This window comes from Emydura macquarii, unplaced genomic scaffold, assembly GCF_026122565.2.
Source record: "Emydura macquarii macquarii isolate MOO-44397 ecotype Brisbane River unplaced genomic scaffold, CSIRO-AGI_Emac_v2 contig_2205, whole genome shotgun sequence".
In the NCBI taxonomy this organism is placed as follows: domain Eukaryota; kingdom Metazoa; phylum Chordata; order Testudines; family Chelidae; genus Emydura; species Emydura macquarii.
In genome coordinates, this window is record NW_027132342.1 from 27,524,864 (window position 1) to 27,548,580 (window position 23,717).

The 23,717-nt window shown below is 41.5% G+C and overlaps 1 protein-coding gene across 4 annotated transcripts in view; it reads left to right on the top strand.

Annotated features, from left to right (window-relative positions):
- The window catches only part of EEA1 (early endosome antigen 1), a 139,860-nt gene that overhangs the window by 85,407 nt on the left and 30,736 nt on the right, over window positions 1–23,717 (top strand). For all 4 annotated transcript variants that reach the window (XR_010921993.1, XM_067559831.1, XM_067559829.1 and 1 more), the window contains 10 exons: window positions 681–800; window positions 1,062–1,265; window positions 3,530–3,730; window positions 5,460–5,573; window positions 6,909–7,064; window positions 15,422–15,561; window positions 16,755–17,085; window positions 19,332–19,433; window positions 20,168–20,362; window positions 21,350–21,532. Coding sequence is in view for 3 of the 4 variants with exons in the window: in XM_067559831.1 (XP_067415932.1) it covers window positions 681–800; window positions 1,062–1,265; window positions 3,530–3,730; window positions 5,460–5,573; window positions 6,909–7,064; window positions 15,422–15,561; window positions 16,755–17,085; window positions 19,332–19,433; window positions 20,168–20,362; window positions 21,350–21,532 (1,746 nt within the window). In the remaining variant the exon portion in view is untranslated. The remainder of the gene's footprint in view (window positions 1–680; window positions 801–1,061; window positions 1,266–3,529; window positions 3,731–5,459; window positions 5,574–6,908; window positions 7,065–15,421; window positions 15,562–16,754; window positions 17,086–19,331; window positions 19,434–20,167; window positions 20,363–21,349; window positions 21,533–23,717) is intronic.

Genomic DNA, 23,717 nt, shown 5'->3' on the forward strand with positions numbered 1-23,717 from the left:
GACTCCAGAAAGCCTGTTAAGGTAAGTAAAGCATAAGGGCAGGTCTACGCTTAAAACGCTACATTGGCACAGCTGCAGTGCTTTAATGAAGATGCTCTACGCCGATGGGAGAGAGCTGCCCAGTCAGCGCTGTTAATCCACCTCCCCAAGAAGTAGTAGCTCTATTGACGGGAGAACATCTCTCGCCAACATAGCACTGTCTACCATGGGGGTTAGGTCTGTATAACTACATCACTCGGGTGTGGATTTTTCACACCCCTGAGTGATGTAGTTATACTGATGTATGTCTGTAGTGTAGACCCAGACCTAAGTTGGTACTAAAACGACTAATGATACTTAGCACTTAATAAATATTAATGACTTAAAATCTACCTTATCCATAAGTAAAAAAACCCCCTAAATTTCCTTTAACAGATGTAAAATAATGCATGTCTGACACTTGAGATAATTTTTGTTATTTAGAATTTGCCTATTGTCAATATTGAGAAATACTTCAGTGCTGTGTTGGTTCTTTGCTATAGAATTGATATGACAAATTACTACAGTACTTTTAAATCTGTTTAAAATGTTCAACTCTTTAATGTACAGTCTTACAGTATCAGAGTAAATGATAAATGTTATTGAACTACTGAATTGTGCTTGTCAGTTTTCAGTCAACAGTCCGTGACTATTTTTTTAAGCTAAAGGAAAAAGCAGCAAATTGCACTGAATTGCAGCATCAGTTAGATAAAGCAAAACAGCAGCATCAGGAGCAACAGACTCTTCAGCAAAGCACTACAGCAAAACTGCGAGAAGCCCAGGTAAAAAAAAACCCTACTTTCTTTTCAAACTAGTGTACTGCAGCAGTTAATATTGCTGGTGCATTGCAACATGGAAACAAGTTGCATGATTTCCTAATGTAAAAAATTTTCTTTTTTTAATTAAATAACATTGAAGAAATTTATAATTTCAAAATAGAATATGCAGTAAGAATTTGTGAAATTTGATATCTAACATTTTTATGCATCAGGAATAACTTTTAAGGTCCCTATACTTAAATAAGCTATTTTATGTATTTTTAGAATGATTTGGAACAAGTACTACGTCAGATTGGAGATAAGGACCAAAAAATTCAAAATCTTGAGGCCTTGCTACAAAAGAGTAAAGAGAACATCTCCCTGTTAGAAAAGGAAAGAGAGGACTTGTATGCGAAAATTCAAGCAGGTGAAGGTGAAACTGCAGTTCTTAACCAGCTGCAAGAGAAAAATCATACTTTGCAAGAACAGGTAAGACATTCAAAAACTTCCAGTTCTCTTTAAAAAGTATTCTTTGCTGATTATTAGATTTTGTGTAAGATGAATCTCCTTTTTTTCTATCTCCCAGTCTGCAGCTTCAGCCTACTCTGTATTTTGCTCTTTCTTGGATACTGTATTGCTTTAGCATCTGTTTATAAAATTAAAAAGATTGCTGTGATTCCTTCCTTCCTTCTCCCCCTCATCCCCCTCCGTTCTGATAGCAATACGTTTTGGTGCTTCACATCCAAGTGCACAAGTTGTGCACTTGGATATGAAGGATGGCGTGTATACATAGAATCAAAATGATTTATTATTGTTTCTTACCTCTATGGAAATCTAATGGATAAAATATTTGAACAATCATAGTGTACATTAAATATTTTTGTGTGTATATAGATATGTGTGTGTGTGTGTGTGTATACAATGAAAATTTCTTTGGAAATTCCAATATAGCATATGAAAGGTACATTATTAGATATTTTAAGATATTTTTAAAGTAATTTTAGCTGTGTGTGTGTATATTTATGTATGTATTTTTTATTTATTTTAAAAAGTATGCAGGAGTCAGTACTTCTTGTGCGTACAGTTTTTACTTCATATTTTTGCAAAAGGTAATTTGATGATATGTTAATGACTATTTTTGTACTTAGAGGAATTTTTTTAGTATATTGTGTAAAAGACCCGTATGGTAATATTGTGCATGCTTACTAACAAAGGTTATTAGAACACTGTGTTCTCCTTTCCTAGCACATGTGCAACCTATTACTAGTTGTTAGAGCTTAATGTAAGTTCTTTGGCATATAGTCCTTAGTGTATGCTGCTGGTACAAATATTATAGTAATGTACCAGCTTCCAATACCACCTGTTACCTGTTTGTAATGGAAGGAACATCTATGTTTTTTATGAGCTACTTGAAAAATATTTTGGTAGCAAACACATGCCAATTTTTTTAGAGTAATTAATGGATTTTTTGTCATACTTGCTGTAAAGTTATAATAAAATATACACAATATATAAACTACTGATATGGATTAAATGAAGTTCAGTTCATGTTTGTTGCAGACAAATAGAGTTTTGAAAGTAACAAAGATTAAATTTATAGGCATATGTTATTTTCTGGATGGCCACATGTAACTTACATTAGTGTTAATGGTAATGAGCTTATACTCTTATCCTGAAGAGTTTTATAATCCAAGGTGCTGATCAAATGAACTCTTATACACATGGCAGTGGGACTACTCATGTTGTGTAAAGTTAAGCATGGGCATAAGTGTTTGCAGGGTCAGGCCTTAAGAAGACAGGTGAAATGTGAAAGGTGGAGGGGGAGAGATACAATCAAATGTATATAATTTTCTGTTAACAGATTTACTTGTAAATTCTTGGCGAATACATTCTATATTCAAGGAGCAAGTGCTGTATGATGTATTTTTATACTGTTATGAGCTGGGTGAAAATTGTTGAGTTGAGTTAAAACCTTATTCAGACTGATGGGTTAAGTCCTTCATTTAAGATAGTTGTAAGAGACAGTTAACGGTCCAAGCTCAAAATAAAGCCTAGTAGTGTCTGCCCAGAATCTAGGGTTGGGGGGGAGAGAGGGGACGTGGATGTTGGTGTTGGCTAAAGTGGCTTGGGGGCTGTAAGCTAAGAAACAGCTCCTTTTGTTCTTGGTTCCCTTTGTATTCAGAGGCACATCACTTGTACATTCCTTCTAAATAAACAAGACTGCATCAAAGAAAATACCATCAAATTCTCCTTCCAGCTGGAGCATTTGCAGGGCCCCAAACTAAGTGTCCGCTCTGGAGGAAAAGGGTCAATAATACATAACCAAAGGGTTATATCCCTGCCTTCAATGCAAACTTCAACTCAGCTTAACTTTTGAGCCACAATTGTGCCTCCATGATGTGTTTATATTATTTTCTTCTAAATAAAGCAAGAGTCAACCATCCTCATCTGCCTTTCAACCTAGCCATCACTGATTGGCAGGATGCATACACACAGTATTATATGAGAGTGATCATGCTTGCCGGCTATGAATTTCTTGTCAGAATAGTTAAGCTTTTAAAAGTTAGGGTGAGGTATGTATTGCACATAAAAAATAAATGCATTGTTATAATCCAGAAAGAGAAACTTTGTAGAATCAATAAGTGTTAAAGTTGTTAGTATTGAGGCCTTGTAACCAAGACAACATCTTTTGAGTTTTAGGGTTTTTTAATGTTGCCTTTGGACTTTTAATTGGCATCTTATTTATATTGTAGGTAACTCAGCTAACAGAAAAACTGAAGAATCAGTCGGAAAGCCATAAACAAGCCCAAGAAAATTTGCATGAGCAGGTGCAGGAGCAGAAGGCCCATCTAAGAGCTGCTGAAGACCGTGTGCTCTCCCTAGAAACAAGCATCGATGAACTAAATAGTCAGCTAAATGAAAGCAAAGAGAAAGTATCCCAGCTTGATTTACAGGTAATTTGCCTTTGTACTATATGCTAATGAAAAAAATCCACTTGCATTTCATCATTGAAAAAGGTGCGTGTGTGCACGCACGCACGCTCTCTCTCTCTCTCTCTCTCTCTCTATATATATATATATATATAGCTAGTAGGCTAAGTTTCTACTAAAAATTATTTGTTCTGTGAGCAATAAATGTTCAAAGTGCAATAAGCAAGATACAATCCAGCAAGACATCAGTGGTTCAAGGATTGCAGCCAAAAAACAATACACCAAAAAAACCACAACCGCCACCAAGGAATTGAGGAAGGAGAAGTTGTGTCTCCTTGAAAGACTAAGGCTTGCTGTGTGCATCAAGGTTAAGAAGCCTACCTGAAAACTGTTTTAATGATTCTACAATCCACATGCCATCATGAGAATCTGTCAAAGCAGGGTCATGAAGAACCTGACGCTACCCAGAATTTTAGTAAAGTACTGATTTTTGAAGTGGTTTTATATTTTACTGCTTTTGAGATTTTTGTCCAAAGCAGTCAAGCCAAACAAGTAAAAGTTCCAACAGGGACTTAATCACAATTAAGAAAGAGACTAAGGGCTTGTCTACACTAAAATGCTACAGCGGTGCCACTGTAGCACATCGGTGAAGATGCCATCTATGCCGATGGGAAGGCTTCTCTCATCAGCATAGGTACTGCACCTCCCTTAGAGGCGATATTTTCCTGTCCACACTGGAGGTTTGATTGGTTTAACTGCATTGCTCCAGGGTGTGCTCACACCCTTGAGTGACATAGTAATACCCACCTCATTTCCTAGCATGTACCAGGCCTGAGTGCATTGAAGCCTACTACAAGGAGGCTCATATTCAGGTACCAGAAGGAATAAGGTACATTTGACCAGAGGTTTGGCAGCTACTCTAAGACTTGCCTTGATTTGTCCATTTCTGAAATCTGGGGAGCAGCTACTAATGGTATTTGGGTTTCACTCATTGTTACTGCTTAGTCTGATAACTTCTTTATGTAAGATGTTTTAGTCACTTTTCAGCTGATTACTCTTCAGTGCTTCTGTTAGTTCCAGATGTATGTGGGTTAGTGATCTCCATAAGAGCGAGAATCTGTGGAAACAATTAGGCCTTGATGTTGCTCCCATTTAATCAAATGGGAGTTTTGCCATTGCTTTCCGTAGGAGCAGGATGGGACCCATAATCAGGGAGAAAATATAGCTAACTTACTAGTAGCTGGAGGTCTCTGAATATTGCCCATACAGATCCACATTGACACGCTCTTCATGTCTGCCCTTTGGAGTCTGTTTTTTCAGGCAAGCAAGTAAGAATTGAGAAAGAGAGCTTTCATTTTACCTATCTGTGAAGTCTCAGTCACAGAGCATGTGGTTGTTTTCTAAGATAGCTGCATATAATACTTTCTGGGTCCTCAAAGCACACAACAAATAGAGTATGGATGTGTGGAAGTAACTTGGGTCCAATCCAACTTGTAGTCATTGAAGAGATTTCCCTTGACTAAAAGGAGAGCTGGATTGGACCCCATAACTCAGAGAAGAACAATTACTTGTAACTTTATTTTATTCTGTTCCATTCTGTCTTCTACTGTCTAAACTTTGTTGATAAATTGTGTTTTATTTGATTTCTGTGTCCCACATTTTGTCATGTCAGAATTACTAATAATAAGCAATAAATATCTATAGTATTAAAGTGCTAGTTACATTACAAGCATTGTAACACTCTTCTTTTCAGATAAAAGCGAAGACTGAATTACTGCTTTCAGCAGAAGCATCAAAAGCTGCTCAAAGAGCAGATCTTCAGAATCATTTAGACACAGCCCAGAATGCATTGCAAGATAAACAACAGGTAGGAGAAATTAATGCTATTAGCTGATCTAAGATAACCTCCTTACAAAACCAAAAAGACAATGTGGTTTGGGGAAAAAAATCAGAATCCTTGTGGATTCACATTTGTGTTGGAGACAATACTCAGAGTATTTGAATAGGTGACATATTTTGTCCTGTTTGCTATAAGAAGGGCCCTGTGTAGTGTAATCTGTGGAGTTTACTGTGGAATCCACCCTTACTGCAGAAATGTACTCTAGAATTTAAGCTTTAATATTTAATAGAATTGTTTCTAACCTGTATGGTTACGAAGAGAGACTTTACAAAATGTACTCAGTGTAAAATAAAGCACTGTTGTTTTTCTGGAGTCTGCAGACTCAGGATAGAAAAACAAACTTCCGCTAAATCAAGAAACATACTTTTATTCCAAAATAAGTGTCCACACACACACTTGCATCAAAATAAAAAAGGGATTAAAACCAATTTAGTTATTTTGGTGCCAGTCTGTGTGTACTCCATCCCTAAATCAGCATGTCTCGTTGGGTGTTAATACTGAAAATGAAGGGTAACAAATTAAATGTCAATATGTTTAATTGTTTTGTTGCTGATTATTTCAGCAGAAACATCCACAGTTCCAAACCATTTCCACAACTAACCTCACCTCCTATGCCCTCTCTGGTGGGGAACTGAATATCAATATAAATTGCACTGCCTTCAGCAGTGATTGCATTTTTCATTTTCATATTTAATTAATTAAAAATGCACCATATTTTATTTTAAATGAAACTGCTGACAATTTTTCAGTCTCTTGCATCAGAGTGTTGCAGAAGTTAGGTCCAGCTCTCCATAAAAATGCATGGGTCTTTGACTATCACAGTTGCCCCTAATGACTGCCAGCATTTTGTGTTCCATTGTTATATTGTTCTGCACTGAACCAGCAGTTTTCAAGCTGTGATCCGTAAACCATTGGTGTCGGTGGAGAGTTGACTGGTCACATGGTATTGTCTTTCCTTGTGCCTGCTGAATTTAATTGACTGCTACAAATACATTAATATTACTTCCCATGCATGCAATTGCTGTAGTTGTCACAAGAATATTATGTGATTATGAATGGGAAAGAACTTGTCCTTTAAGACAATCTCTCTATTAAGATGTGATTCACAGCATGAAAAAGTTCTGCCTTAAAAGCAATTTGCAAAGAATAAGCAATTGAATATGTATGAAATATATACTTTTTTCATTTAATCTGAACATTTTAGTAAATATTTAGTCATGTGTTTAGAGAACTCTGTACTAATTTTAAAAATGTTCATCCCTTAATAAAAGTAACCATTTTCAATTATATTTTACTTCATAGGAGTTAAATAAGGTCAATACTCAGTTGGATCAGGTTATGGCTAAGCTGCATGACAAGCAAGAATATTGTACTCAGCTGGAAGCCAGTCTTAAAGAGTATAAAGAGAAACATCTTTATTTAGAACAGAAAACGGAGGAACTAGAGGGACATCTTAAGGTTTGTATTCAGAAATGAAGAACTTGAGTTTATAAAACTAGCTTTCACCATGTATAGCAACAAAATTGTCTGATGATGCATGGTAACAACAGTGCTGAAATTGCAGGGGCAGGATGGTAAGCCACTTAATAAGTGGTGTTGACAGTATTCTTTTTTCCCAGTGTTTCCTTTTTCAGCTGATGAGTGAGAAAATGGGGTTATACCATAACTGCCTTCATGCTGCCGCCTCCACGCTGCCAGCCTCCACCCCCGCTAATTCCAACCCTGAATATAATTAATGGAGAATATTTAGAGATGAGACATAGACCACTTCCTAAATTCAGAGCTCTCATATTTTTGGTTATATGTACCTCAAGTAACTTTACTCAAGTGCATAAGTGTTTGCAGGATCAGGCCCTACACATATCTTCAATGTATTGCATTTGAAGCAGGAAGCAAAAGACAGATTACAGTAACATGAGAAGTGTATATAATTGCGCAGAGGTGGATATGTTCCATTTATAAATTACTGGGTTATTTTTAGATTACAGTATTTTAAGTATCGTATGGATATTTGAGTCCATTCAAATATATATGTATGTTTAATTTTAAATGTATGTAAGAAACTAAGGGTGAGATCCTCACCCCTGCTTTAGCCCTTTTATGCTTGGTAAAAAGGGCTGGAATAGCATAAAGGGACCCTAAAAACCCTGACGGTATGTCTACACTGCAATTAAAAACCCGCAGATGGCCCTTTTCTGTTGACTCAGTCTTACGGGGTTTGGGCTAAGGGGCTGTTTAATTGCAGGGTAGCTATTCTGGTTCAGGCTGGAGCCTGGGCTCTGGGACCCTGCAAGATAACAGTGCTTTTTCTACTATAGTTTATTTCACTCAGTAAACTGGTTTAAGCTGTACTGGCAAAAGTGATTTTTGGTGTCATGACTGTGGGGTAGGCCTTTTGCCAGGATAGCTATCGAAGTTACATTAGGGATCTCTCCAGCCTGTGGAACAGTCTGGTTTTGGAAAGATAAATCCACCTTGTCTTTTCTGCCCCTGGGTTGCAAGTTCTGTCTCTTAGAGCAGTGTTTCTCAACCTTTTAAGTAGCAACTACCCCCTAAATTCTGAAAATTTTAATAAGTACCCCAACACTCAATTTTCCATGGGATTTCATATTTACAGACTAATGTGAGCCATACGTTGGAAGAAGGGCTGAGTATACAAGGCTGTGATATGACAGATGTCAGATCTAGTGCGGGTAGGTTTACCACCTTTACAGCAGGGGTGCGCAACTCAAGTATGTACCTGGGCTAGAGGTGATGTTGGCCAAAGCTAGGAGGCTTTTAGCGGTATGCCAATGCTGGGGAATATAAAGTGCCATGCCAAATTTTATGCCATAGATTTGAGAGGAGGAAGGGGTGAGAGACAGACAGGAAAAGAGGGTAACTGGTGAAATCTGGGGCTGTCGTAGTTGTCAATTTCACTGCTCAGCTAGAGCAGTGAGATTGACAAGTTTTCTGGGCACTGGGCTGAGAGCCAGGGATGGGGGCTGCCACCTGGGCAAGTTGCAGGCGGCTGTCACCTGGCTGCCAGCCCGGGAAGTGGGAGACTGCCACCCAATCCGAACTGGGGCAGAAGAGGCTTCTGCGCTGGCTGGGACCCAGGGATGTGGGCAGGCGGCTGCTGCCTGTCTTCAAGCCGGGGTGCTGGAGGCTGTCCCTCAGCTGGGAGCCAGGGCACAGGTGGCTGCCACCCAGCTGCGAGGCCAGCTTACGAGAGGCAGGAGGTTGCCACTGGTCTCCCACCTCGGAGCTGGGAAGCGGGGGCTGCTGCCTGCCTCCCCCCAGAAGCTAGCAGCTGCCTCCCGCCTCCCAGCAGGGAACTGGGACAGGGCGGAAAGCAGGCGGCTGCAGCCCGGCTTCCTGGGACTGTGGCGGCTACCGTATGCCTCCCAACTGGGAGCTGTGACTGGGCGGGAAGCAGGGGGCTGCCGTCCGCCCTCCCCAGAAGCTGCGGGCTGCCACACACCTCCCATCTGGGAACTGGGACTGGGTGGGAAGTGTGCTGCTGCCGCCTGGCTTCCCCAGAAGTTGGTAGCTGCTGCCTGCCCTCCCCTTCACTCTGTTTTTCCCTGGTTACCCCCTGCCTGTGTCTCGCATACCCCCAGGGATATCTGTACCACAGGTTGAGAAACTATGTCTTAGAGGCACTGCGCAGAAACTGACTCTAGAGCCTAAAAGGGAAATGCAGAACTTTTCTGTAAAGTAAATAAAATTCAGCTGTACATCCCAAGTCAGTAATAGAATAAATATACTAATGAACTGCAAAACTTTTAACTTGCAAACACATGAGTTAAGGCTGTTTCAAATATTTTATTTAAGATTGCAAATAATTTTGTAATTTTCAGTTCTACACATATGTAGCATCTTACGTTTACACAGCATCTTTTAGACTGAATTATCCCAAAACACTTGACAAACCGTGCAAGTGTATGCATGTATGTACAATGGGCACTCTTAAAAGCTGTTAAGTAAGCTATTACTAATTTGAGAGATGTATACTTATGTTTATAATGGGAATATAACTAGAATCATCAACATAACACTTAACCTTTAAAAGCAGACAGGATCTTGTTTTTAAAACATTGGCCAAAATTTGACAAGACAGTGAATTAGAAAGGATTAAATTTACCTTGGAAGAATGAGGTCTGAATCTGCCTTGCTGGGATTTGAACCTGTGATTGCAGAGGTTTTGGGTGTTTTGCCTGCTCAAACCTGATGCTTCGAGTCTGTCTATATATATTTGCTTTTGTTTTAGGATCTGGAACTTTTATTAATTTTAAAAAAAATGTTGGTGTTCATCTCTCAGACCCTGTAGAGTCTCTGCAACATCAGCTGGCATGGACCCCACCACTGAGTTATATCACCATAACCAGTGCCCTGTAGGCCATTAGCTCTTTAGTCACCCCCAGTGCCATCCAGATGGCTGGACCAGAGGCTTCCTTCTTACCACCATTTGGTCAAGTCCCCATATACCTACAGTGCGAGCACCACCCCTTCCAGAGGATCATGTCCTCCGATCATCAGATTTCTGGGAGAGAGGTCAGCCATTCCTGGTCAGGTCCCGGGGCTCGGCATCCTTGGGGTCTCTGAAGGACTCTAAGAGCATCTACCCATGACCAAGGATGGAGCACAGCACCAGTTCATCCTGGTACTAAGACCAGTGGTTCCCATAGCAATAGACCCCGGCACCATGTGATTACGGCATTTGGAGCATGTGGGCCCTATGGGGACCGCAGTTTTATCCTGGCCCAATCTCTCCATGCTCTCAAGGCACAGAATGTCACCCCTGTGCCAGGCACCAAACCTGTTCCTACTGCACACTTGTGCACACGGCCGGTAGAGAGCAACCTTCTGGCAATGACTTCATCATCCCCAGGTGATACCCTGTCTCTGGACCAGTTAACCATCACCTTTGGGGACTATAAGATTATCCAGGACCTGAGGCTAGTGGCAGCAGCCTTGGAGATACCTATGAAGGAAAGGTGGGACATGCCACACAAACTTCTGAACATTTTACACTTGGTTTTGGGGTGCATTGCAATCCCAATCGGTGAGAGCCTTTTGGAACATTCAGGTGTCCTTAGGCAGACTGGCAGCTGTGGCACCAAGTCAAAACAAGCAGATAGGTGATACCAGGTCCTGGCACCAGGGTCCCTGGTGGCGATGGTGGCAATGGAGAGAACCTGCCAGGGCCACCAGAAATTGACCTCCCAAGGGGAAGAAGTTTCTAATAATGTTACTTCCTTATCAGTAAAACAAAAGGGCTTCGACCAGTACTGGACCTCAGAGGACTGAACATTTGTGTCAGGAAGCTCAGGTTCAAGATGATTTCTCAGTGGTATGCTACCCTTGACTCAAGGATGCATACTTCCACATTTCAATTCACGCAGCACATAGGTGCTTCCTGAGGTTTATGTTGGACGAGAACAACTAGCAATACTAGGTTCTGCCCTTTGGGCTCTCTTCAACACCTCATGTATTCACAAAATGTCCCATGGCTGTGGGTGCCTATCTGAGAAGGATGGGCATCTAGGTGTTCCCATACTTGGATGACTGGGCTGGGCAGGAGCCATTCAGAATCTCAGATCCGAACAAACATCATGTCCTTCCTCCAGCTCTTTTCATGACTCTGTCTGCTAGTGAACAAAAGAAAATTCACATTAATACCTACACAGTGGATAGAGTTAATAGGGGCCATCCTCAGTGTAGCGGCAGCAACAGCTTATTTGCCACTTGACAGGTTTCAAAAACGGCGAGACCTCTGATCCTGTCTACAAGATTCATGTCTCATAACCACATGCAAGATTCTACTTTTGTCAGCTCCAGGCATGGCTAGCCTTGGTCTACCACCCAACGAAGCATCATTTAGACAGGGTAGTAGGTCTGCCAGGGTGAGAACTGCCAAAAGCCAGGCAGAGTTGGATCTTGCAAAGGAAATTAAAACCAATAATAAAAGGTTCTGTAGCCATATAAATAAAAAGAAAACAAGGAAAGAAGTGAGCACTGATGATGAGATGGAGATTAAAGATAATCTAGGCATGGCTCAACATCTAGACCAATACTTTGTCTCAGTTTTTAATAAGGGTAATGAGGAGTTTAAGGATAATAGAAGAGTGGCTAATGAAAATGAGGATATGGAAGTAAAAATTGCCACATCCGAGGTAGGGATTTAAAAAGTTAAGCATTTAAATAGTAATTAGCTGTTTAAATGTTTTAAACAGCTGATTACTGTTTAAACTTGGGAGGGAGTGGGGGAGCGGCAGCTGGACTGGCTCCTCACCAGCAAGAGCAGCTGGGCAGCTCTCGCGGGTGGGGAAACATGGAGGCCAGCCAGCGTGGGGGGTAGCCACAGCTGGGCTCGGCTCCCAGCAAGCGCAGGGGGGAGGCCTGGAGTGCTGCGCTGGGGGGAGGGCGAGCCGCACCTGGGCTCGGCTCCCTGCGAGCGGCGGGGTGAACTGCAGCTGGGCTTGGCTTGAGTGAGATCCCCGAGAGTGAGAACTGCCCAGCATGCTCCCCCCCAGCATTTAACCATTTAAACATTCTATTTTTAGCACGTTTAAATGGATTTTAAATTAAACTAATTTTTACATCCCTAATTCGAGGTGGAAGCCTTTCTCTGCAGCAGGGCCATGGGTCACTTGCAAGCTTAAACTAGAGTAAATGATGGATTCTCTCTAAGTTGAAATCTTTAAATCTTGATTTGAGAACTTCAGTAACTCAACCAGAGGTTAGGGGTCTATTATAACAGGGGATGGGTGAGGTTTTGTGGCCAACAACGTGCAGGAGGTGAAACTAGATGATCATTATGGTTCCTTCTCACCTTCAAGTCTGTGAGGAGCGTGTGTCCTTCCTGTCCACCATACGCAGCCAGGCAGTCATGATGATGTCCAACAATACAGTGGCAGTCCTCTATCTAAACAGGCAGGGAGGAGCAAGAGATGTCATCCAGATATAGGACTTCACCATCCAGCACATCCCCCTGTTAGTGATCCAACTCCTTGGGGTGCACAATGTTGAGGTGAACGCATGAACAGGCACTTCTGTGACAACCACAAGTGCTCATTACTCCAGCAGGTATTCCAAGCCATCTTCTGACTATGGAGGGTACCACATGTGGACCCCTTGTGACAGTGGAGAACAAGTGTCACTATTTCCGATCTTGGGGATGGGGAGATTCTCTTCTCCTGCCATAGATGGATGGTCTTTTCTGTACTTTGTCTCTGGTTCCCCTGATCCCTAAGGTGCTCTGGAATGTCAGAAGGGACACCACCAGGGTAATCCTAATAGCTCCAAGGTAAACATGATTCATGGATCTCTGTGACCTGTCCATAGTACCACCAAACACACTACATTTGATTCCTGACCACCTGTTGCGGGATAGTGGCTCAGCTCAGCACCCAGGACTGAGCTTCCTTCCACTTGATGGCATGGGTATTTGCTGGTTGACACCAGCAGAGACAGCCTACTTTCAGGACTTCTGGTGGGTCCTTGTCAATAGCAGAAGGGACTCCACTACAACCACTTACCTCTTGAAGTGGATGAGGTTCCAGATTTGGGTGCAGCAAAACAAGATACCCCCCATGCAGGCGGAATACAGGAAATTCTGGAATAGTTGTTGCATCTAGAATGTTCACTACAGAGCCATTTGGCAGCCCACTGGGGCAAACCCAGCTCCGTGATGTACCCATTGGTTGGCCAGTCCTCGGTCTTCTCACCCCATGACTAAGAGATTCCTGAAGAGCATGACTAGGTTTTACCAACCAGCCAGGGACCCTGCCCCTATGTGGGATATTAAATTGGTGCTTTTGAAATTGATGGATGCCACTTTTGAGCTTATGTCTACATGCTTCTTGCCCTTCCTCATCTTGAAGGCAGCCTTCCTCCTTGCAAGCACATTATTCAAAAGGTTAGGAGGTTGCAGACTGTGATGGTGGACCCACTGTAAACAACCTTTCCCAAGGACAAGGTGCCCATGAGACTACACCCCAGATTTCTCCCTAAGGTGGTGTCTGAATTCCACATCAGCAAGGTCGTCCACCTGTTGGAGTTCTTCCCTAAACCCCATGGTGGTAGGGCTGAGCAAAGACTACATATGTTGGATATTGTTTTACCTGGACAGGACAAGACCTTTCAAGCAATGTCCCAGATTGTTTCTACAGAGAGAACCAAGGGTCAGGTGGTGTCTGCACAGAGGATCTCTCTTTGTGGCCTCCCTAGCAAGCCTGCCTATTTCAGACATTTGCAAGACAGCAACCTGGTGGTCAGTACATGCATTTAATAAGCACTACGCGGTGGTGCAAGCAGCCTTGGATGATGCAAGGTTTGGGAGATCAGTGCTACAATCCATATACAGAGAAACTCCACACACCTGCCCTGAGTAAGGGTCCTTGCTTGGGAGCTGTGGAATATGATATGCACTAGAACTTGAAGAAGGAAAGGTTACTTACCTGTACAGTAACGGATGTTCTTTGAGATGTGTACATATGTATACATATACATAGTCCACATTACACCTACTATCCTCACTACTTTGGAGTCTGGATGTCATGGGCTCTTGCAGCAGCGAAGGAAATGAGTGTAGATGGCTTTATCCTGTATACCTTTGTGATCGCCTGAGGAGAAGAAGGGCGCATGCACTGCCCAAATAGATACAGGTGACTAGAAAATTCTCCAACACATTAATTAGGGTTAGCAAGTAAGTAAGAGATAAGTAACCTCTTTTCCCCCAGTATTCATCCAAACAAAGTTGTCTATAAAAAGCCAAAACATTTGAAATACCATAGTTGTTGCTTTTTGTCACCCTCTTTTCCTTTTCATTATTTTTCCCCTTCCACCTTTTCTGCATGTTTCTTTTTCCTGCCCACTATTTTTTTTGTTTCTGTAACTTTCCCTCCTGTCCTGCTGGAGTGTCCCATATAACAGAAGAAAATGACCAGTCTGTGGCTGCGTACTGTTTGCCTGCATGATATTGCTTTCCTGATAGCACTGGCAGCAGAAGCAGTTTGGAACAAAGTAGGTTTGTTAACTTCTCTTCAGTTGCATGCAGCTTTTGCACAAGTCACCAGGAATGCAGTACCATATAGAAATATTGATACCATCACACTGTCTAGTAATAATTTTATGAGCTTCTTCCACTTGGGTGCATGGTATTTTGGGGGGGGAAAAAATCATAAAACCATGAGATTACTACAGTCCCGTGTCCACTTGAGGCCTCTGTGTGTTAAAGCAAAAGTGCCTACTACTATCTGCCAACGTATCAAATGTTCTGGGAAGTGAAGATTTCTGAAACCTTTAACATTCTTTATATCCAGTGAATTTTGTAAGTACCTGAGGTAGATGTACACGTGACTCAGAGCTACTTGCACTGTAGTTCATCTCACTATTACATAAAATATAATGGCCAGATCCTCATCTGGTGTAAATAGGCAAAACTCCTTTTTTTGACTCCATATTTTATACCAACTGAGGCTCTGGCTCAAAGTGTAAGCACTATGTATTTCTTTTGTATAGATATTCTGCTTAATTTATTTGAAGTGCCATATATTCAGAATTTCAGCTGTTACCTACAATAAATGGCTCTTAAGTATTTAAGTCCTTCAATACCCTTCCTCCCCCACAAGTGAAATCTTTTGGGAAAAGGTTTTGAAATTATGCTTAAATCTGTAACTGAAAGCAAAATCTCAACACTGAAGAATAATTGGTGGAGGCTGTATAGGCAGTTTGGTATATTTTGTGGATGTTGGGACGCTTATGAAAAACTGAGTGATTTTTTTACTCTGATGGTTGTGTTATGGTAACTGTAGCTTTTTCTTTTCCAGAAACTTGAATCTGACAATCTTGAGGTAAAAGCGAGCAAAGAACAAGCTCTTCAGGAGCTACAACAACAACGTCAGCAGTGTACAGAGCTAGACCTCAGAACAACAGAACTGACTAAACAGCTTGAAGCAGAAAGAGAAGTGTACGCTAACCCTGTTTAACGCACTACTTTTCAGATCTGGAGACTTAGTTTCAAATTTGAATTGTACTATAAGGACAGACAAAATGCATGTTTACACTCTTAGACTGGAATTGAAATTCACAGTCATTCATCTTCATGATCCCCAGAACTCACCTAAAACACTTAACACCTAAAATCCTACGCCTCAATGGGAGCTTCTGCATCTTTTCCCCCACAGGGGAGAGAAGCGTTGCCTTGTATGACTTGTTCTTCAGCACCAGTCTTCACCATTCAGATGAGTCACCAAGTACCGTAACTTACCCTGAATGGATTGAGATGCACTCAATGTACTTCCTCCATCTCTTTTGTACGCTCTGTCTAGGTCCTGCTTGTTGTACCAGCAGCAGAAAGCTGGTCATCAGCAAACAGCACTGTGTTGTTATATCACCCTCTGAAAAATTAGGGGGTCCTTCCCAGCATGAGACTCAGATCTCTAATATGTATATAAATGAGACATTCATCACCACCACTTATATCTAATATTGGTTAGTAATAGCAGGTTATATTATCATAGAACTAATGAGCATATTGGAATTCATTCGCTTGACTAAGCATACTTAAATTTTGTGTGTGAAATGGATAAGAGAGTTCCAACCAACAGGTGGGAAGTTGCTGGGGATACAAGATAGTATTAAAGCTGGTGTGCGAGTCTTAACTGCAAATGCAATTTCTGCAGCAGTCAACACGAGCAAAAAGTACCACACAACGTCTCTGGTAATGTTGTTGTGTTGCAGGTCAGTCTTTCAACTTTTAACTCTAAATGGGAATGGTATGTGTGAGACTGCCTTTCATAGAACCAAAGGGTTCTGTTGATGGATCTGAATAGATTAATCTATTCAGAAATCTGCTGAGTAAAAAACCTTAATTCTGGATGTTTTACTTCTTGATTTACAATTTGCATGTTAGGTCGCCAGGGGTAGTTTATAGGTGTAATGTTCAAGGAGTAAGAACCAGCCTGAATATGGAACTTCTGAGTGTGTCATTCATTTAAATGTAGAAATGAAACATCCATACATCATCTGAAAAAACACGTTTTAAATTAATAGAACAATTAATGTATTTTAATTATAGAGAGTAGATTTAATTACACAAAACAACGTATGGATAATTTCTTAAAGTTTTGTATTTCACTGTTTTCTTTTGTATTTGCACAGTATGTCTAGTACTAAATTGGATTTGCAAAAGAAATCTGATGCCCTTGAACAAGCAAAACAGCAAATATCAAAGCAAGGGGAAGAAAAAACAAGCCTTAAGCAGGAGCTGGAGAAATTAAATCAAGAGGCAAATAAGCAACATAAGGAACTAGATGGCAAGATTAAAGCAGCAACATCAGAACTGCAGAAAATAAAGTTGGAGAAAGATACTTTATTGAAAGACCTTACAGTTACCAAAGACAAACTATCAAAAACCGCTGAATTCTTGAAGGATACAAAGGATGAATTGGAAAAGGAGAAACAGAAAGGAAAAGCAGCTGTGGCAGAAATGGTTAGTTGTGGATTTAATCAGGCATCCAATATTGGGTATTTTTCAATTTGCTCATTCATGATTGTCAACTTGCTTTGCTTTAGTATGAAAACTACTCATATTATTGCAAAGATGATGGCACCAGCTGTGGAAATTATGATTGCCTTAAGAAAAACAAAACTGAGCTTTTATTTGTTCCTAATATACAATTGTAAGTCCAGAATTAAATTGTGGCTGGACATTTTTACTGGTAAACATTGGTTCAAACCAGACCCCTTTAGTTGCTTTTTAATATGGCAAGGAAAACCACAGACAGGGATGAGCATTGAAACAATTACATGTAAAATGTGGAAAGAACACTGGATAGCCCTATAAAAAAACAAGGTTGTGAAACTTTGCCAAAAAGCAACCCACATTTGAGAAGAATGAAGTCACAGTTTTTCTTAACCTATTACAGTTTTGGTTTTGTAATCTGTTTTATGCAGAACAGGTTGGTGCACTTATGGGCGTGATGGAAGATTGCTGTCTCTAATAAGCATAATGATGTCTGGAGAGACAAGGTGGATGAGGTAATATCTTTTATTGGACCAACTTCTGTTGGTGAGAGATGCACGCTTTTGAGCTTACATAGGTCTGCAGACCTGAAGAAGAGCTCTGTAAGCTCAAAAACTTGTGTCTCTCACCAACAAAAGTTGGTCCAATAAAAGATATTACCTCACCCACCTTGTGTCTTTTAATATTCTGGGACTGACACGGTTCCAACAACACTGCCTACAATAATAGTGACTGTCATTTTGGGAATTAATCACACCTGAACATATTGCAAGACCGGTCTGAAAGTCAAGTGATTCCAGTGACCTAAGAAGTGGCAGTACGGCAGCAAAATGCTTGGCCAGGAGTCCGTTATTGTAATAAAAGTGATCCTTACTGTTACTGTGTTTAAAATGATAATTCCTGTTTTTCTTTTTTTTAAACTTTGGCTGCCTATAACATCATCACCCAGTACAGTGACAATATGTATCTTGTGGATTTTCTATGTTTAACATTTATTATAGGGGTATTTTTCCCAATTTCGTTTCCTATTTTGCATCAGACCATCTCTTAGTCCCCATGTGTGATTGTTATTTTTATTGCCACTCAAAAGTAATCTGTATTTACAGTTAAAAATAACATTTCTCCCCACCTTCTATCCCTTTTACAAAAAGCCCTTTTGTTTCTTCTTTAACAAATGTCTATGATTGCAATGTTTTACTTGGGGCAGGTTTACACTTAAAACGTTGCAGCAGTGCCACTGCCATGCTTCAGTGAAGATGTTACTATGCTGACAGGAGAGCTTCTTCAGTCAGAGTAGCTAATCCACCTTTGTGAGAGGCAGCAGGTAGGTTTGAGGGGTGAAGTCCTCCTGTCAACATAGTGCTGTCTACACTGGGGGTTAGAGTGGTATAACTGCATTGCTCAGGGCTCTGGATTTTTCACATTTCTGAGTGACATAGTTATACTGATGTAAGTTTATAGTGTAGACCAGGCCTTAGCTATTTCTGCTTAACTGTATACATTTATTCTAATAACTGGAAGGCTTTAGTCTTCGATTCGGATTATTAAAAATAAGGGTCCATATCCTACTTAAAGTGAAGTCGATGGGAGTTTTGCCATTGATTTCAGTGAGTGTGTGTGTGCGCGCGCGCAAGAGAGAGAGTGTCTCTAAGTTACAGATTTTTAGATCACATTACTAGCAACGGTTCCGATTCTGCCATCCTTACTTACTTTGAGTAATATCTTGCTCCACAATTAATAAAGATGGTGTTTTGAGCCTATACTGTTTCCTGACAAGGGGAAGAGCCCCAGTAATTATTGGTACCCTAAGGGGAGTCACCTTTCCCTGCCTTAAAACTACCATCCTTGTGGCTCCACTTCTGAACTACCACCTAGGCCTCAATTCAGAAAAGCATCCGTATTCAGGAAAACACTTCAACACATGGTTCATGTTAAGCATGTACTTAAATAGCATTTAAGTCCCTGGGTCTTAAGAACATGCTGAAGTGCTTTCCTGAATCTGGGCCTTGGTGACCTGGGAAGGATGACTAGGACTGAGGGTTTTTAACAGTTATCCTTTATAGTACATTACAAGAATACTTCTGTGCTGGAAACAGATTCTGATTTAAGAGAATGGAAGTGTTATTTCTTAGTACTTTGTAGTTTTTGTAATAATAGCTGAAATGCATTCTATAAAGTTCACAAAAAATGTTCACTAGGTAATCTGTTTTTAGGAAAAATCTTGCCAAGAAACTAAACATCAGCTTCAAGTACAGACAGAGTCTGTAGCTAAGGAACGGAATGAGTTGAAAAACTCGCTGGAAAAACAGGAAGGGGTAAGATTACTAATTCTCAGTTACAAAAAATGAAAATATGTGAATGACAGCTTTTTCAATCACATATGCAGAGATTAGATTGGAAGAAAGAAAAAAAGTAGTGATATTCTCCCAAGCCCAAACAAGCTGACAGTCACGGAAGATTGTGAATATTCTAATAGAATCATCCCTCTTTTTGCTGTGCTCTTTGCACAATACATACAGTGACAACAGATGCTCATCATCCCTCTGCTTTTTTATATGTTTTTATCAGCCATGAAATAGTTAATTATGTTACCATGTAACTTGTCTTCAGCATTCAGTTAACATCTATTTTAAATGAATTGTGACAGTTCAGGCCTCTCAGATCTGTTGTTTCAAGCTTAGTTAGACATCTCTATATCATTGTACGTATCATTTTACACATATGCTGTTTGCAGTTTGGGAGAAAGTTTTCAGAAACCCTTAAGAGATTTAGGTGTTTTTGAAAATCTCTCCATAGGAAGTTCTTTGTAACTATAAGGACTAGTCTATAAAAAATGAAAACTTACATTCTAGAGCACAGGGTAGCCATGTCAATGATAAAGTAACTGCTGCCAAGTAGCTGTGGATTGGCCCAGTTTAGCCCCTGCATGGAAAAAAAATACTGTGTTATTAGAAGATTTTAACTGTAAATCCATGTATTTGATGCATGACAACACAAACTAATAATGATTAAGGTAAAGATATGCAGTTTTTTATATTGTTAAATATAGATTTCTAAGCAACTGACAATAGAGCTTGATTCAGCACGCGGCCAAATACTGGAGATTCAAGGTGTCATAAAAGATAAGGAAAAGAATGAGCAGCAACTCCAGGGAAAGCTGAAAGAACTGAAGGAATCTTTGGATCAGAAGAAAAGGCAAACTGAAACACAGCAAGCTGAATTAAAAGGTGCCCTTTTAGAAAAGGTAGTGCTGGCTTCTCTTCATTCCTCTTACTTACAGAGGAAATTAGTATTAACTCCTCTGATGCATGCTCCTGTTTTATGTCATTACTTGGGTGATAAAATAGCTATTTACTGTAGCTGAAATGCACTGCTGGGAATCGTAAGGTCAGGATGCAGAATTGAGCCCATCAGATATTGCTCAAGGTCGAAGCTATAAAAATGTTCAATGTAAGGCCCAAATAGTGAATTATGGATTATGCAAGTAGTACACCTGTCATCAGATTGATAAAAATAGCTAGACCTGCTGTGTTCATTCTACTGTATCTGTATGCAATATGGCAAGCGCTGCCATCTTGTCGCATAGCAGTATGCAGTTTCATGAGAGTTATTTAGACAAGAATCCTCAGCATTTGAGAGCATCAGTAGTGGCTTGAAACAAACTCATTTTGTATTGTAAGAAGAGAATAGAGAGTCTTAAAGGTGATATGAAACTTGTGAACTATGATGAAAAAGTTCAAGCTCCATATAGCTTTAGGAATGTTGGTGTCATGTACTGTACAATTAAATGATGTCCGAACTAAGTCTCTCATTTATCATCTGAAGTATTGCAGTCATTTTCTATTGTTCTGTCCAGGGAAACTGCAAGGGGTTAGAAATACTGTTTAGATGTTTGAAAACTGGGCTCCCCGTGTTTTAATTATTTTCTTGGTGTTAATCATTTATTTTCTTTATTATACGGCAAGCAAATCACAGTGTATTAATGTAAGAAATAATATGATTTAATATTATGACCTTGCTCAAATTTGGTAACCGAGATACGTAATAGCTCTAAGAACTGCAGAGTGAATCAAGAGAAAAGATTTATTGAAATAATTGTTTGTTTAATTATCATTTCTTTAAAATTAGTTTCATAAAATTGAGATAGCAAGCATGCAAGATAAAATGTAAAATATGGTTTATTTACTTTGTACTGTAAAGTATAAATCCAGGACTCATATGTGTGTTTTAGGCAGATCTAGAGAATAAACTGCAACAGCAAGTGACATTATCAGCACAGGAGCTTAACGCAGAGAAAGGAAAACTAGCAGAGCTCCAGAAGATCCATGAAAAAGATCAGGAGAATATGAAAGAACTTCAGCTGGACCTTTATGGTAAAGAATCTGAGCTGTTGGCAACAAGGCAAGATCTTAAGGTATAGTGTCTTTTTAGTCATAAGTAACTTAATAGATGTTTGTCATCAGGATGAAGACAAAGAAGCAAAGTGAGATCCATGTGAAGAAATATGTCTTTGCTATGTATAGAATTTTATTATGTTCTTTTCCTCAGAACAAAGTATATGTTGGAATTAATTTAAATGCCAATTATTTTTGCCTGGCAGACCTTGATTGCCCTTCCAGTTCACAAGTATTTTGTAGCAGTGCTGTTGTTTAAGCTCTGGGAACAAAGTGACAATTCAGGAGTACTGGCTTCTTTCTTGAAAATCTTGTCCCGTCTTAGCCTTGAATAGTTCCCAACCTGTGGAAACAGAAATAAAGTTTTTTATTGAGTGAATGTTTCAAAAAATAACAAACAGGTAACCCATAAAGTTAAAGGGGCAAGGTTATAAAACATCCAGGGACAATATGCAGGTAATCAGGGGCACGGGGTGTGATTGGAAGTCAGGGGAGAACAACAAGGGATAAGCTGTGGGATCCTGGATGGGGGGTGATTGTGTGGGCGCTAAGGGATACAAGGGGATATATGGGAATGGGGGAACGTTACTAAGTATGTCTGTGGGTTACTTTTGGGGGTGTTTAACAAAGAGAGTAAATAAGTCCATACAAAGTGGTGTGTCCCTCATTAAATCCGTTGGTGTGTCCCCTGCCTCGTCCATTGGTGTGTCCCTCGTCGCGTCCGTCGTGGTGGTGGTGGGTTGAGTCCGTAGGTCCGGAAGAAGAGTCCTGTGGAGACGCTCCGGCCCTCTCCTTGTGGTACTGCCGGTGGCCGGTGATGTGCTTGATGTAGATGTCTCGAGACCACCGGATGGAGTCCGAGACCATGAGGTGACGCATGAGCTTGGCGTAGCGCCGACCCACATCACAGGCCCAGAGCACGGGCCCCAACGATCAAGGCGTGGATCTGGACCTCGTAGCCCTGAGCCCTCAGGGTGTCGGCCAAGGGGGAGTATTTCTCCTCCTTGCGGGCTCGGGCGGCGTGGAAGGCCGGGCTGCGGTTCTCGAAGGGGACCGTGACGTCCACTATGACGATCTTCCTGTGGTCCTCGTCGGTGATGACGACGTCGGGTCTCAGTTGGCTGTCGGTCCCGTGGATGGCGGAGTTGACAGTCACCGTGCCTCGGTGGGCCGGGATGGCCTTCACCAAACGGTCCTGGATGGCGTTGTGCCTCAGCTGCCAGGCTCGGGAGTGGGGCTTGCAGCCGCAGAGGACGTGGGGCAGGGTCTCGTTGACGTACCTGCACCTCCTGCAGCGCTTGTCCTGGTTCCCATGGCGGACGGCCCCGTTCAGCGGGAGGCAGTTGAGACGGGCTCGGTGGATGAACCGCCAGTCCACAAATCAGATGTAGCCGCTGCCCGCCAGGAAGTGGTTGCTGGAGTCCCACTTGCTGGTCACCTCGAACGCCTTTCCCTGGTCAGGTTTCTTCTTCAGGCTCTCGACATACAGCGCGTGGACGGACGCCTTCAGGCACCTCTCCAGCATGCCCCGGGCGCAGGAGGTGACAATGGTGTGGTCGGGGGCTCTGATCCTTGGCACCAGGACCGACAGCTCCTGGCGCTCCTTGCACCATGTCCAGCGGCAGCTGATGCGCTTACCCAGGCGATGCGTGGCGTTGCGAGCACGGGTCCAGAGGGACGAGATGTCGCCTCCATCCCGTGCGAACTCACCTTCCAGGGAGCCGCTGAGGTGGGTGGCGATGTCGTCACTGGAGGGCGCTCGGCGGATCCGTTTCTTGACCGCCTCTGCCAGGGCCTTCAACGCGATGGTGCTCACGGTGGCGTCAGGGCAGGTCAGCAGGCGGAAGGCCTGGGTGATGACCGCGATGTCACACAGGTCGCCCATGCTTGGGACGTTGGCAACCATTTTTGCCCGCATACAAGGGAGTAGCCGCAAGGGTGTTACCTCCCCCTCTCCCCCAGTTTAGTGACTTTTTGGCTTCTTTGTATGGACTTGACAGGCTTTGACAGTGCTCCTCAGCTTGCATTCCTGCAGCAGACATATTCAGTCTGTATTATTCTACAGGTGATGCAATTCTTTTGGCCAATGTACATATTGTTTCCATTCAAGATATATTTTAAAGGACTTTCTCCCTCAGTGGGACCTATTTTACATATAAAGTAATGAAGCCATACAATCTTGACTCAGATGTCAAATCTAAGCAG